Below are 16,354 nucleotides of genomic sequence, written 5' to 3'. Positions count from 1 at the left end.
GTTCTCCCCGTGTCCGCGTGGGTTTCCTCCGGGTGCTCCGGTTTCCCCCACAGTCCAAAGACATGCAGGTTAGGCAAATTGGTGTGTCTCTATGTGTCAGCCCTGTGATGACCTGGCGACTTGTCCAGGGTGTACCCCGCCTCTCGCCCGTAGTCAGCTGGGATAGGCTTGAGCTTGCCTGCGACCCTGTAGAACAGGATAAGCGGCTAGAGATAATGCATGGATGGATGCACCTGGAGCAGACCCACGCAGACATGAGGAGAATATGGAAACTCCACACAGAAAGACCCCAGCCTGCCACTGGCATCAAACCCAGAACTTTCTTGCTGTGAGGCGACAGTGGTAACCATTACACACAATAAAACAGTAACGAAGAGTAACGGCGGCACGGTGGTGTAGTGGTTAGCGCTGTCGCCTCACAGCAAGAAGGTCCGGGTTCGAGCCCCGTGGCCGGCGAGGGCCTTTCTATGCGGAGTTTGCATGTTCTCTCCGTGTCCGTGTGGGTTTCCTCCGGGTGCTCCGGTTTCCCCCACGGTCCAAAGACATGCAGGTTAGGCAAATTGGTGTGTCTCTATGTGTCAGCCCTGTGATGACCTGGCGACTTGTCCAGGGTGTACCCCGCCTCTCGCCCGTAGTCAGCTGGGATAGGCTTGAGCTTGCCTGCGACCCTGTAGAACAGGATAAGCGGCTAGAGATAATGGATGGATGGATGCACCTGGAGCAGACCCACGCAGACATGAGGAGAATATGGAAACTCAACACAGAAAGACCCCAGCCTGCCACTGGCATCAAACCCAGAACTTTCTTGCTGTGAGGCGACAGTGGTAACCATTACACACAATAAAACAGTAACGAAGAGTAACGGCGGCACAGTGGTGTAGTGGTTAGCGCTGTCGCCTCACAGCAAGAAGGTCCGGGTTCGAGCCCCGTGGCCGGTGAGGGCCTTTCTGTGCGGAGTTTGCATGTTCTCCCCGTGTCCGTGTGGGTTTCCTCCGGGTGCTCCGGTTTCCCCCATGGTCCAAAGACATGCAGGTTAGGCAAATTGGTGTGTCTCTATGTGTCAGCCCTGTGATGACCTGGCGACTTGTCCAGGGTGTACCCCGCCTCTCGCCCGTAGTCAGCTGGGATAGGCTTGAGCTTGCCTGCGACCCTGTAGAACAGGATAAGCGGCTAGAGATAATGGATGGATGGATGCACCTGGAGCAGACCCACGCAGACATGAGGAGAATATGGAAACTCAACACAGAAAGACCCCAGCCTGCCACTGGCATCAAACCCAGAACTTTCTTGCTGTGAGGCGACAGTGGTAACCATTACACACAATAAAACAGTAACGAAGAGTAACGGCGGCACAGTGGTGTAGTGGTTAGCGCTGTCGCCTCACAGCAAGAAGGTCCGGGTTCGAGCCCCGTGGCCGGTGAGGGCCTTTCTGTGCGGAGTTTGCATGTTCTCCCCGTGTCCGTGTGGGTTTCCTCCGGGTGCTCCGGTTTCCCCCACGGTCCAAAGACATGCAGGTTAGGCAAATTGGTGTGTCTCTATGTGTCAGCCCTGTGATGACCTGGCGACTTGTCCAGGGTGTACCCCGCCTCTCGCCCGTAGTCAGCTGGGATAGGCTTGAGCTTGCCTGCGACCCTGTAGAACAGGATAAGCGGCTAGAGATAATGGATGGATGGATGCACCTGGAGCAGACCCACGCAGACATGAGGAGAATATGGAAACTCAACACAGAAAGACCCCAGCCTGCCACTGGCATCAAACCCAGAACTTTCTTGCTGTGAGGCGACAGTGGTAACCATTACACACAATAAAACAGTAACGAAGAGTAACGGCGGCACAGTGGTGTAGTGGTTAGCGCTGTCGCCTCACAGCAAGAAGGTCCGGGTTCGAGCCCTGTGGCCGGCGAGGGCCTTTCTATGCGGAGTTTGCATGTTCTCTCCGTGTCCGCGTGGGTTTCCTCCGGGTGCTCCGGTTTCCCCCACAGTCCAAAGACATGCAGGTTAGGTTAACTGGTGACTCTAAATTGACCGTAGGTGTGAATGTGAGTGCGAATGGTTGTCTGTGTCTATGTGTCAGCCCTGTGATGAGCTGGCGACTTGTCCAGGGTGTACCCCGCCTTTCGCCTGTAGTCAGCTGGGATAGGCTCCAGCTTGCCTGCGACCCTGTAGAACAGGATAAAGCGGCTAGAGATAATGAGATGAGGCGAAGAGTAACACGAGAGCAGAGCTGGTAACGTTCCAGCGCCGGGGGGGAGGAGCCAAGAGAGCAGCGACCCGCTGCTGCTGCCTGAAAGCGAGCTAGTGACGCTCTGACTGAAGCGCTACAGGCTGCGGGATGTACGTGTCGAAAAACGGTTTACAAAGGCACTGAATTCCTCAGTGGTTGACTTTAACTCGCTGCTACTTGTGGTCGTAAGATTTAGGAGTGAAAAAGTGGAAGGGAAACAGCTGCAGTACCTCACCGAGAGGGACAGGGTAAGATAATGAAATTACACAACACACACTTCGCTTGTATGGCTGCTGTATGTCGGTTAGCGGGTTAAATCCTCCTCTCTCTCTCTCTCTCTCTCTCTCTCTCTCTCTCTGTGTGTGGAAAGTATTTTGAGAAGTTGGCGGCTTCTCTGTCCCTGTGTGTCCCTTTGAGACCTTTTTCTTTTCTGTGTTGCAAGTGTAACGGCTAAACACAATCATGTTGGGAAGACGCTAGTCGTGTGGTGTGTTTTCCGCTCGCTTGGTGTGTGAACTGGTTTTCCTCCTGATTACAGGTTCGTGGTGTCGGTGATGAAAACAGCCATGAAGTGAAATGTGAGTGTTGGTGAGGCGGAGGTGAGGTGCGAGGCTGGAGAGGAGACTCAGGCAGAGGACATGATGGTAATGTCAGGGTGGATGATTCTGCCCATCAGCCTGCCCGTCTTGACCATCACCGGCATCTGGGTTGTGTGAGTGTCCCTGTGACCCAAACACACACATCTGCTGTCCAGATATTGGCACTTTATCCTGCTTCTGCATGCAGGACGCTTGAGTGGAGCAAACGGGTTGCTGTTGGCCCATGTCTGACCCACAGCTTGATTCAGTTTGAGAGGTTTACAGCCCTGTTGACCTGTTCTTGGATATCTGTTTGAATAAAGGCGGTGTATGATTCCTGCTGTAAAGCTGCTATAACGCTTATGGCTCAAATTTAATCTAAGAAGCCACTGTGATTAGGTTACAAGATGCAACCTAGAGACGAGTTTGTAAATGGCTTGTCAGGAATGTGTGATCCATATTGAGTAATTTTACAATTGTGTCAAGGTGACCTCTTGTTGACACGGTGTTGACGCAGTCACCATTATATGGCGTGTTCACAGGGTAGGCAAAAGTGACCCAAATCTGATTGTTTTGCTCAGTGTGACTTTCACTTTTTTTCTTTCTCTCCCCCCATAACAGTGTCAACAGCACATCACATCACATGGAATCTGATCTTTGCAATTCTGATTTAGGTCACTTTGGCTATGTTCAGACTGTCAGTCCAAATTTCGTTTTTTTGCAGAGGTGATCTGAATCTGATCTTCCGATTGACCGGTCATATTAAAATCGCAAGTGATCAGATCCGATCTGTGTGTTCTTTTGGCAGTACTCATTTCACATTGGTTGCTATAGTCATGACGTTGCTTCTGGAAGTAGAAGTAGTCTGCTTAAACAAACCAAAATGGAGGACAATGAAATGGACTTGCTTATTTACCACATAGCAGTGTGAAGCTATGGCATGTGTTTTATCAAAATAATGAGACCCTGTCAGATACTGAGGAGCTTGCGTGCTCTGCTTGATTTCCTGCACCAACAAACTAGCATGTTTTCTGCATGTATCATGGAAAAATGAACTTTATATTATTTGTCCTATTTATTTATTGCGTCCTCAGTCTGAACAGTCATATATCAGCATTCATGCAACTTTTACGTCACTAGACTGACACGTAGTGCATTTGCATTTCTATGCTGGCGAGAGTCACTTGTGGAGAGGTGTTGATAGATGGAGTTAAAAAAAACCTCCTAAATCCTTTGACATCCTAAACTTTTGGATGAAATCCGTTTCAGTGAAGCCATTTATGTCATGATCCCACCGACTCCACATGCATCTCCATACAGAAATAGCAGCTATTGCTCCACAAAAGCCGTAATTAAAATTTGGTTCTTTTCTCCTTATCCTCGTTAGCGTCTGCTCACAAATTCGCTGATTTCCACTGCACATCAACTTATAAATCAAACTATAACCACTAACTTCAGTGGCCTCCATGTTTCCGTCCGTACAACACTGGGCTGTATTATTGTTCTTTTGCACATACTGGTCAGTTCAGAACTATGATCAGTTTGTGCTGGAATCTGATGTTGGCTGCATTTTAAATAAATAAATAACGTGATCAGCTAAACAAAAAATTGGGTTTGAGCATTAAATCCAAATTGTGAATGTAGCCTCTGTATCAGTGTGTTTTGAGATGTCCTGACACAGGAACTCTTGTAAATAAATCACTTTTGGATGACGAGTTTTATGCAGCCCAGGGCATGCTGTTTGACAGTTTTAATGTGAGATATTACGCTGTTAGTAATATTGTTGCTGGAGGTTGATATAGATGTAATACTGTAACTCTAGCTTACTCAGGCGGTCAGAATGTGAAAAGAGACATCCTTGTGGATAACAAAGTTGATACAATCCCAGACTTGTAGATATTTATATATAAGGCTGCCTTGGCTTTGTGAGTCACAGTCTCGGAGGAAGGAGGAGATGCACGCACTGTGAGGAAGAAGAGACCACAGCAGTAATAAAGAGTTTGGGTAAAGTTGAGAGGGCAGCAGAATGTTATGAGTTCTGAGCTAGAGCTTCTCATCACTTGCAATACAGATCTAGGAGGTAAACCCTACACGCGGTTTTCTCTTTTCCTTTGAAGTTATGATTATGGTATACAATTATCTGGCCACTGGAATTTTCTCTAGTTACTTATAGTGGATTTGTGATTGGTGTGTTGTTTCTAAATGCATTCAGGAATCCCCTATCTCCTTCATTCAGCGAGACAGGGATGGTTACATAAAGCACATGAGAAGGAATACAACATGGAGCGGAGCACTTACCCACACTTTCCAAAATACGCCAGCCACTTCTTATTGGCTGTCAGACGAGCTCAGGCAGAGCTTTCCACGTCTCCAGTACTGAGGGACGGTTCCTAGTGAACATGGACTAACTTGTGCTGTGCCCTAAATAGCTGCTTCCATGACTCCTGTTGACTGGTAAAAAGGCAACTGAAATTACGGTCTTACGGAAGGATTTACTGAAAACACCAGTTCTTCAGATACAGCTACAACACTGTTTTGCTAATTTTAGATTGCAGTTGTATTTGGTCCACATACTCTTCAGCGTTCACCTACTAGTTATTCCACCGAATGGTTTTTGTTAGTTTGCATAATTGGAAATTAATTGTAACCTTTTATTTTGATTACATTTACACATTAATGTTTCTGTTCATGCTTTCTTTGGGATTTAGATGTGAATCTTTGACATGTGGTGTCCCAGAACCACAGACATTTGGGCTGGCCTTCAGAAGGAGGGGACACACGTGACCTTATCAGGTTTTCATTGTTTTTTGTTGTGACAGAGGAACTGATTAGGCCTATGATTATGTATGTAGATAATTATGTAAAGGAACTAAAAACAGAGTTGTTTTTCTAGCTTTACCCCCACACCATCTTCAAAGTAGTGCATGCGTTTTGTCTATAGTATGTGATGCAGGTGGGACTGCTCTGAGGTGTAAGGTTAGGTTGATGTTTAACATGTTTAAATCTATGGTTTTCACTCGCAACACAAGGTAAGGTTTTTGTCCATGTGTTGCTACTTCATTATGTAAGAGGAAATGGGATCTTGAAGAAATCACACTATGCCATCTGCTTTCAATACCACAGGGTTTGTGGTATTGAGGTTTTTCACCTGACGTCACAGGGTCACGTGACGCCCCGGTGTCCGCCATTTTGAAGGTCAAGCTACATACTAACGCTGCAGACAGAGAGGGAGAACCAGCTTGAAAAAAAAACGTGTTACAGACACCGGATCCAGTGTAAATAGCTGCCAGAGCGCGCTTCGGCTTGCTCCCCCTCAAATTAAGCAGCGCGCTCTGGCTTGCTCCCGGAGTGCTCCAGCCGAGGTTCCGGAGCATGCTCCGGCTTGCTCCCCCTCAAATTAAGCAGCACGCTCCGGCTTGCTCCCGGAGTGCTCCGGCCGAGGTTCTGGAGCGCGCTACGGCTTGCTCCCCCTCAAATTAAGCAGCGCGCTCCGGCTTGCTCCCGGAGTGCTCCAGCCGAGGTTCCGGAGCGTTCCGGCTTGCTCCCCCTCAAATTAAGCAGCACGCTCCGGCTTGCTCCCGGAGTGCTCCGGCCGAGGTTCTGGAGCGCGCTCCGGCTTGCTCCCCCTCAAATTAAGCAGCGCGCTCCGGCAGCTATTTACACTGGATCCGGTGTAAATAGCTGCTGGATCATAATTACAGTAAACTAGTAAATCCAGTAAAGGAAAAACTTGAGACTGAAAGTTTTTAACAGTCATCCAAATGACTGAACGTAAACATTGCTACAGTAACATACTAGCTACTATGTTGTTGACATTAGCTAGTGCTAACAGCTAGCTGCTAGTACACTGCTACAACACAGACACCGACCCTAATAATACAGTTCTTGGTCATTGCCTGGTAACAGCAAATTTATAACGGGCCATGTCTCAACAGACTAAGAAGTTATTTCAATGACATTTAATAACATTTTGTTTATCCTGAGGACCGAAAGTAAATGAAAATGTGAACAAACCTTAGCTGTAATAAGATGGCGACCACCGGCTCCAGGGACGACCCACTGATGTAGGCATGTTACCCAGCCTGACACAAAATATTTGTAGGCATCCAAACTCTTGTACGCTTTCAGATCAATACCTGTGTATGGCGATGGGTTTTTAATGACATAGGTATACAGATCATGTGGGCCGAAGTCAGGTAAAGACGAGGGCTTCGTGTACTTCCGTACGTCAGTGAACAATCCTGGTGGAAGCAGGTAAACGTCGTTCTCTAAGCGTGCTAACCTCAATTTTTGCAAATACCTCTCCCTCTGCTCGCCCTGTAAATGCCCTACGTCGCTGGATAGTGAAGGTGTTTTCTGCATCTCGCTCCTTTTTCTTTTATGTTTTTCGTTTGTCGCCTTCCTCGCATTCAAACTGATTCGAGCCGTGACGTCCAAGATGGCAGCCTAACGATGCATCACATGACTTGGTCACGTGGGTGAAAAACCTCAATATGGCTGGCTAGTGGTATTGGTGTCAGTGATGACCTGGTAATGGTTTGTGTGATTATTCACAACAGCAGTTAAGGCAGATCTGCTCTTGTTTACTTGCCCAGTGCTATTTCACTCTGTGTTTAATGGTAGTGGGGTCTGACATGCATATATACTATACACGTACACCGATACAGTGAGGGATGAAACCAGCTGTAACTGGCATTTAGCCCATTTCTGACCTTGCCATCTGTCAGATGTGGTTGTACTGGACAAATGTAAATTGCCTGAGCTGGGTACATGAGACCTGCACTGACGGCTTGGTGACGAGGGCGTATACACTCGTCCTCTATTTTGTCTATTTTCTTGCAAGATTTATGAATGTGAGAATGTAGACATTTATTCAAGAGCCAAGAACTGACTGCCATCTGATGCCCTTTTGTTCACTCACATGATCACTAGAGTCATTATGCCTCAGGATTGCACATTGTTTGACCTTGCTGAGAGAAGCAAGAAAGATTTAAATATTATCACAGTGCTGGTGAAAGGTAAAATCAGTTGAAATCCTGGAGATGACTTGCATTTTATTAAAAAATACATTTTATGAATATAGCAAGCAAATTATCAATTTTAATTACTGTACTCTTGAACACCGTTTGTGGTAATCGTTTTTCATTTGTGTTTTGTTTTTTTTTCTTTATTTTAGTCAACATTTGTAATTATACTATAAGTATTTGAGATGAAAGTAGTTTCACTTTTGAATTTACATGTTACCATTGGGAAACAGCATTACTAACACCCCTGTTTCATGAATTTGTTATATCTTTTATATCAGGTATGCCATGGCCCTGTATAACCAGCATGTTTGTCCTGTGGATAACTGGTAAGAGTCTGACCTTGTGATTGATTATCTGCACAACTGCAGTGAATCCTATGCTCCATTTATTACAGGAATCTGTTATACATTTCATTTAACTCTATCTAAAGTTATCTACTTTAGATGTGTGACTTGTGTATTAGGATCGGGGCGGAGCTAGATGTTGTAAACATTTGGGGTTTAGCCCAAACTCATAAGTCTGTCTTGCTGCAAACTGCAGGATACTTGGTTAAATAAAAAAAAAATGCAGGTCTTCATATCAAATACGTAATGTTATGTACAGTGGGTATAAAAAAGTGTACACACCCTGTTAAAATAAGTTTTGAAATTATTTATTGTGGTCTTATTTTTTTTACATCAGAAAAACCTTTCACACCTTTTAATGTGACCTATAACCTGTACAATTCAATTGAAAAACAAACAAATCTGTTAGGGGGGAAAAACGTAAATAAAAAAGCATACAATAAGCCGGTTGCATAAGTGTGCACGCCCTTTAATACCTTGTTGAAGCACCTTTTTAATTTAATTACAGCGTTGTCTTTTTGGGTTCACGCCTGCCATCAGTTAAAATGACTGATTAACCCCAAATAAAGTTCAGACATTTCCTCAGTTGCATCCTCCAGCAAAAGCCAGGGTTCACAGAGAGCTTACAAAGCATCAGAGGGATCTCGCTGTTGAAAGGTATCAGTCAGGAGAAGGGTACAAAAACATTTCCACGGCATTAGATAGACCATGGAGCACAGTGAAGACAGTCCTCAAGAAGTGGAGAAAATATGGGACAACAGTGACATTACCGAGAACTGGACGTTCCTCCAAAATCGATAAAAAGACAAGATGAAAACTGGTCAGGGAGGCTGCTAAGAGGCCTACAGCAACACTGAAGGAGCTGCAGGAATTTCTGGCAAGTACTGGTTGTGTACTACATGTGACAACAATCTCTCCTGTATTCTCCATATGTCTGGACTATGAGGTAGGGTCAAAGAAAAACATCCAGGCCCGGCTAAATTTTGCAAAAAAAAAAAAAAAATACATCAACTCTCCCAAAAGCATGTGGGAAAATGTGTTATGGTCTGATGAAACCAAGGTTGAACTTTTTGGCCACAATTCCAAAAGGTATGTTTGATGCAAAAACAACACTGCGCGTCACCAAAAGAACCCCATACCCACGGTGAAGCATGGTGGTGGCAGCATCATGTTTTGGGGTTGTTTTTCTTCAGCTGGAACAGGGGCTTTAGTCAAGGTGGAGGGAATTATGAACAGTTCTAAATACCAGTCAATTTTGGCCCAAAACCTTCAGGTGTCTGCTAGAAAGCTGAAGATGAAGAGGAATTTCAGCTTGACAGCGACCCCAAAAAGTTTTGGAATGGCCCAGCCAGAGCCCAGACCTAAATCCAATTGAAAATCTGTGGGGTGACCTGAAGAGGGCTGTGCACAAGAGAGGTCCTCGCAATCTGACAGATTTGGAGCATTTTTCAAGGAAGAGTGGGCAAATGTTACCAAGTCTAGATGTGGCAGGCTGATAGACTCCGACCCAAAAAGACTGCATGCTGTAATTAAATCAAAAGGTGCTCCAATAAAGTATTAGTTTAAGGGTGTGCACACTTATGCAACCAGCTTATTGTATGTTTTTTATATTTTCCCCCCGAACAGATGTTTTTCAATTGAATTGTACAGGTTATAGGTCATTATTAAAAGTGGGAAAAGTTTTGAAATTATTTATCATGGTCTTAGGTTTTTCTGATGTAAAAACACATTTTAACGGGGTGTGTACACTTTTTTTTTTTTTAAATATATATATCCACTGTAGATGGTAACAGTAGGTTAATAGATCCATAATATAATATTTAAACTGAATTTATCCCATGTAATTAGTTTCTAATTCATAATATAATTTTGGGGGAAAAGTGAAAATTTAATTCATAAAGATATTACAACACCACCAAATTTTAAATAAATGATTAAACATACTTAACTAAAGTAAGATTAAAGTAAGTACATTCCTGGTAGGCTCCACAATTCTGTTAAAAAAAAAAAGCATTTATTGAAATCTTCACATTTTGCTCATTGCACAAAAAAAAGAGAGATCCAGCCAGTGTATGAATAAGCAGGGTTGCAGTGTGTCCAATGTACAAAAGGAAAGGACCCGGGCTGCATGTTTACACAAAGATGAGCAATACAAATTTAACTTAAATCTTGTGTAAATTTTATAAAAAGGTGGTTGATGATTGAGAAAAATATCATTTTCACCATTTTACTAATACATAACTTTTTAATAAAAATATTCATCATTTTTATCTGACGACATCTAGTTTAACTTGGTGTCAGGACAAAATCAAATTCATCATGTTCATGACAGTCAAATTATTATTCTAAAATAACCTAATTCCTGTGAAATTATTCCCTATTGCTTGGTTTGACATTTCTTTTGTTAGAACATTCAAAAACAGCACAAAAGTCTGGCATTTTCTACTATTTGAACAGGTCAGAATGCCTCTGCAAGACAGTAGCGGCAGAGATGCGTCTCACAAGCCCCAATATGGCATCTACTGTATATATCTCTGCTCAAACACTGTCAAATCAGCTAATGTTAGCTAACGAGCCAACTGCAACTATTATTATCTAGCTTGCTAGCAGCAATATATTAGGCTAGTCACCTCAGCAACTCACTTCTATGAGCCTCAGTGTTACAGCTGTGGATTCACAAACCTGAAACACCGTTCGTTGGTCGATGCTGATAATCCTGAAGCTGAACCACTTTCTGTGGATGGTGGCTGAGGAGAAATGAGACAGTTGAAGTCATTTTAAAAACCTAAAAAAAGATTCAGGGCTTTTGAGAGAACGTTTAGAGCTCGAACACCAGAAGCCCCTGTTCCACCCTTGGTTAGGATTCTATCTCAGGTATTTGGCTATTGGGACCACCGCTAACCAAATAATTTTAGACACTTAAATGCGTTGCTTGATCCAAAGTGTCAGATTGCATTAGAGCAGGGCTTTTCAAAGTGTGGGGCGCCAGAGTTCTTCGGGGGGGGGCGCAACGTGAGGAAAAATGAACCAGAATAAGTTACTATTGCGGACATTTAGCGAACTTCAGCTAGCCTTTACCAGAGACAAAATGGATCGATTTTTAGTACCTAAAGCTACAGTGAGTGAGGAGACAAAGTCTGGGCCAAGCAAAAAAACAGAGCCTCCAGGATGTTGCGATTTGCAACTTCAACGCAAATTCAACCAATCCCCGCGAATTCAGGGCGGTGTTGCAATTATATCCAATCACCGCAACTTTCCCGCAAATTTGACCAATCGTTGGTGTCGTCTTGAGGTGACGTCGACAAACTACCTTCCGCCTTACATCCGTGTATACGTTCAAGAGAAGCAGCATGCGCGCAGTGTTGCCAGATTGGGCGGTTTCAAGTGCATTTTGGCAGGTTTTGAACATATTTTGGACTGGAAAACGTCAACAGTATCTGGCAACATTGCATGATGTGCGAGTCAGTGTTTTATATAGGCTTAAATTCTGTTACTGAAAGTGTGTTATGTTTACAGTGAAGGACTGTGTGCACTTTATTTTTATTTTTACTTAATACAAGAAATTAATGGATGCCAACATTTTTGCCAAAATGGTATTTTATTTTCCATTGTTTAGGCAGCTTCAGCATCATACTGTGAGATTCTGTTCAAATTGTTTTTTTTCTTCTATGAAGCCTGAGCCATTTATTTTATTAGTTTATAATTATTGTTTAATTTAGTCTTCAGGAGAGACTGCCTGCACACACTACTAGTATTAATAGTTTTTTTTCTTACATGAAAGCTGAGGCATTTATATTATATCTTAAGGTAACTTCATGTTGTGCTGTGAGGTTCTCTGCACTTTTAACTTTTGAACCAACAGGAGCATTTGGATAAGTAAAGCCTATTTTTCTGCATTTTTGTAGTCCTGGTCATCTTTTATATTGGTAAAGTGGTTTATAGGACCATTTCTCAGTGTCTTTTTGTTTTTTTTAATCAATAGTTTTTCAGTAATAACTTAATATTTAACATATCACTCAATTTTAATCACAAAAAGAGAAAATCGCAACAATTTCTCGCAACTTTCACTTCCTCCCGCAATGTAATCGCAACAAAAACCTAAACACCGCAACTTTCATCGCAATTTTTTTGGAAAACCCCCGCAACATCAGACATTTTAGCCCGCAACAATCACAAAAAAGGCCCGCGAAATCCTGGGGGGACTGGAAAAAGAAGGAAGTATGACCACGATTATTTAAAGTTTGGATTTTCATGGACTGGATCTGAAGATGCTCCACTGCCACAGTGTGTTGTCTGCCAAGAGGTGCTCGCTAACGATGCTATGAGATGTTTAAAATGTGTAAAACAAGATGTTTTAAAAAGCACAGATGTTTAAAATGTGAAAAATAAAAAAATAAAAATGTGTACAACAACCATTTTTTAAAAATACGAATGGAACATTAAGTATAGCAACAACAAAAATTGTAAGGGGGGGCGCTGTTGTTTATGTGCTCTCCAAGGGGGGGCTCACTCTCCCACACTTTGAAAACCCCTGCATTAGAGTATAGAGCACTATTTCATATTTTCTGAATTTTGCTGCTTTTCACTGTAAATTGTTAATTATGCAGAAAAAAAGCTCATGTGATTTGTTGTGGCTGTAAATTTGGTAGAACTAACTACACTGCAGCTCGACAATAACAAACTCGTTGGGAGACATCCAAGTAGTTCATAATACTGAAATGAACCCACATGTCGCACCAAACACTCTCAATATATGCAAAATTTTAGGCACATTTTCCTTATGCGTCATTATCGACATTCATTGCCTGAGTTAAAGGATCATGAGCAGAGGCAAAGAGTTCTTTGTCTGTTATGGAAATGATGGTTACCGGTGTATCGTTGTCAATGTCCACCCGCTGACTCGCTATATTTTCTAAATCTTCATTCAGTTCATTCATGTGTTGCAAATCACCGATGTCGTTTATGTCACAATACGGGGATTGGGGGGGTATAAAAACACCACTGGTACGCTTTAACTAGATATTAAGTTTAGTAGTATTGGCAGTCATTTCATCCTTTTATCTGTCCTTTGATCACCATTCTCGATAATTGTTAGTGATCGACACCCTAAGCAAGGCCAGTTAAACCTTTCTTTTATAGTGTTAACACATAGTTAATTTGACTGTGGACTTGATTACTTATTGTTTGTCTCTGGTGGGAAGAGGATTGCATAACTCAGTCAGTACGTTTACATGCACGTCCAAATCGAGCTGCTGTTGGTAATCGAGCAAAGGGTCCCAGCAGGGGTGCCAGAGAAATCCAATCCTACATGCACAAGTGAAATCGGGCTATTGTGCAAGGTGCATTGTGCACCCGAGCCACACGTGGCGCTACACGCCCCATCGTGTTGGTACACTTCCGGTTGTCGTCATGAAGAAGAGCTATAGTGTTGCCAGATACTGCTGACGTTTTCCAGCCCAAAACATGTTCAAATCCGCTAAAATGCACTTAAAACCCCCAATCTGGCAACACTAGAGTTCCGTGTTCAAGCTGTTAGGCTTGCTCTAACAGACTATGGCTACAAACTGTCCGGCGCAGACCACTGTTTTGTAAGAAAACTTATTTTGCACAATAATATTTTTCTAAAGTCCATTTTTTGCTTACAAAAAAATATTTTTTTTTGCTTACAATTTAACTCATGTCTTAATAAACACACAAAAAGGTCAGTTGTTTTGTTTTTATTGACATTCTTCAGATGTTGGACATTTTATTTATTTATATATATATATATATATATATATATATATATATATATATATATATATATATATATATATAATATATAAAACACACAAATACAATGACTTGTTTATGTACACAGTTCACAGCTATGCAACAGCTGTACAGATGTATTTGGTGATACAGTAAGTGAGCTAAATTTTAACAGTGCAAACAATGCCACAAAAAGAAAAGATTCATGCCGTTGTCATGATTCGTTGTCATGCCGACCGAGGCTGTTGTGTTTCCCGCTTGTGGTCTCGTCACTCGTCACTTCCGGAAGTAGCTCGACAAGTAGCTCGATAGGGTATACATGCACAAAGTAGCTCGGCAGAAATCGCATAAACTAGGTCGTGTAGCTCGATTCCGAGAAATCAAGTTCGGTTCAATTTCAGCCGAATTAAGGTGTATACATGGCATTTTGAACTTCGATTTCAGTCGAGCAACGGCAGAAATTCGATTCTCTCTATGTGCATGTAAACGTAGTGATTGTGTAATGTAAGCAGGCAAATGATGGATGTAATTGCAGGAAGAGAACATTTACAAACAGGCAGGCAAACAGTTCAGAAACTTAAGACAAAGGCAGGGTCATGAAACTGACACTGATCATGCGAGGAACAAAGACGAAAGGCAGAGTCTAAGTGCACAAAACAAAGTCAAAACCAGAAAGGCAGTACACAGATACGAGACTTGGTAATGTGAGACACTAGGTACAGCATCTATACCTCGCTAAGTCTGTGTGTTTAGAGAGTCCTTATAAGTGCACGCTGTGATTGCACTCTAATCTGGAACAGGTGCATAGTAATTAGTCCTAATGGCGCTCAGAGCACACAGTGTCAACGTGCGTGGACGTGACGATGATATTTTTATTTTTTTTGGAAGACTTCGACTCTGTCATTAAAGGCAGGGACATAAACTTTGTTTCATGTGAAAGTTCATAGTAAAAGAGTTCGTTATAGCGGGGTTGCAGTGCATTTGGTTTGTTTTGCTAACATGGCTATAAAAATATATTCATCACAGCTCTGTATTGTACCAAATAAATGGCCTTATCTGATAAAAAGTGGTTGACCTGCTTGGTGTAGGTTTGTGCTGTATGAGGAATGGATCTTAAAGGAGCTCATTATGGCTAATGCAATAGTTTAATCAGCACGTTTTAGACGTCTTTGATTTTGCATTTCTGTGCATGTGTTTCAGGTTATATAATCAGTCATGTGAGGACGATTTACCCATGCAGAGGGGACCAACACTATGCTGTACTCTGGACAATGTGCCACTCATCAGGTCTGTCTGGCCAAGCCTCGATATTATTAAAAGCTCTCTCTCTTCTTTACAGCAAGGAGCATTCTATAAATGTGTATAATTTATGGCATATTTACCACATGTTTCTACAATTATGTATCTATTATCTCATTAAATAATGCACATTGAACAAACTCTGGGTTGTAAAACTAACATGTATGTACATTTAACAACCTCCAACTGGAACTTGCTGTGACTGATTTTCAGGTGATGTGCTAGTTGTCATGTAGTGAGCTGTGGAGGTTCTACACCATTGTTATCCAAAATGTAGCGAGCATACGTAGTGAATAGGAAGTCTGTTGTGAGGGGATTTTACATTCCTCCATAAGGACAAGATCTTGCATTGGTCCTGGTTACCATAAGGAACAAATACTGTAAAAATTATAGTTTTTGATAAGTGGCAAATTTTGCTAACATTCAACATGAATGTACAGTGTAGGCCTGTATATAGTACTGTTGTGGGCTTTTTTTTAAAGTTCCATTTATCTATTTCTGCTCCCACCACACAGCAATAGTAAGATTTTTATCTCCTTTGTGTCCTGTGAGATTTGAGTACAGAGAACCCCTTCCTAAAAGCTAACCAGTTAAGGCAGATCTTTGTAAGAACCATGTGCATTTGCCTTATTCTATTCTAGTCAGCTACTTGTGCAAAGGAAAGGTGTACTTTTTAACTTGAAGGCATTTGCATATTAGTGGTTGGTAGAAGAGAGCAACTGGACTTGCTTGAAAAGTCTTGAAGACGTTTCGCCTCTCGTCCGAAAGGCATCCTCAGTTCTGTCTGTCTAATAGGGAGTATCAAGTATTTATCCTCTCATGGATCATCATAGAATCAGAATGCTGATGGCTGCATTGTAGGTGGCTAAAAGATGTCATAGACACCCACCTCTGTTCAGTGATGGTCGTTCCAGGTTGACAAAAATGAACGATCCTCTCTGGCTAAGATGTCTGCCAGTTTTCTAGAAGTCCTCTCATACTCCCGCACCAGTTGAATGGAACTCATCCCAAAGTGTGTAGAAACATATCTGTGAAGATACTCAGTCATCCAGGTACATAGTAATCTGTGGTTGGTAGAAGAGAGCACAGATTACTATGTACCTGGATGACTGAGTATCTTCACAGATACATT

At 42.6% G+C, this 16,354-nt stretch overlaps 1 protein-coding gene across 2 annotated transcripts in view; it reads left to right on the top strand.

Moving 5' to 3' along the window:
- Positions 1–2,254: 2,254 nt before the first annotated feature.
- Positions 2,255–16,354, top strand: part of zgc:154058 (Transmembrane protein 150A-like) — a 58,628-nt gene continuing 44,528 nt past the window's right edge. The window contains exons 1-4 of one of the 2 annotated variants that reach the window (XM_060925762.1): positions 2,257–2,471; positions 2,762–2,935; positions 8,107–8,154; positions 15,124–15,210. In XM_060925762.1, the coding sequence (XP_060781745.1) occupies positions 2,862–2,935; positions 8,107–8,154; positions 15,124–15,210 (209 nt within the window). In that variant the 5' untranslated portion in view covers positions 2,257–2,471; positions 2,762–2,861. Of the gene's footprint in view, positions 2,472–2,761; positions 2,936–8,106; positions 8,155–15,123; positions 15,211–16,354 lie in introns of both variants that reach the window. The other variant, XM_060925763.1, reaches the window with a different exon arrangement.

This window comes from Neoarius graeffei, chromosome 7, assembly GCF_027579695.1.
Source record: "Neoarius graeffei isolate fNeoGra1 chromosome 7, fNeoGra1.pri, whole genome shotgun sequence".
Classification (NCBI taxonomy): Eukaryota; Metazoa; Chordata; class Actinopteri; order Siluriformes; family Ariidae; genus Neoarius; species Neoarius graeffei.
This window is presented reverse-complemented; position numbering and strand designations above follow the sequence as displayed.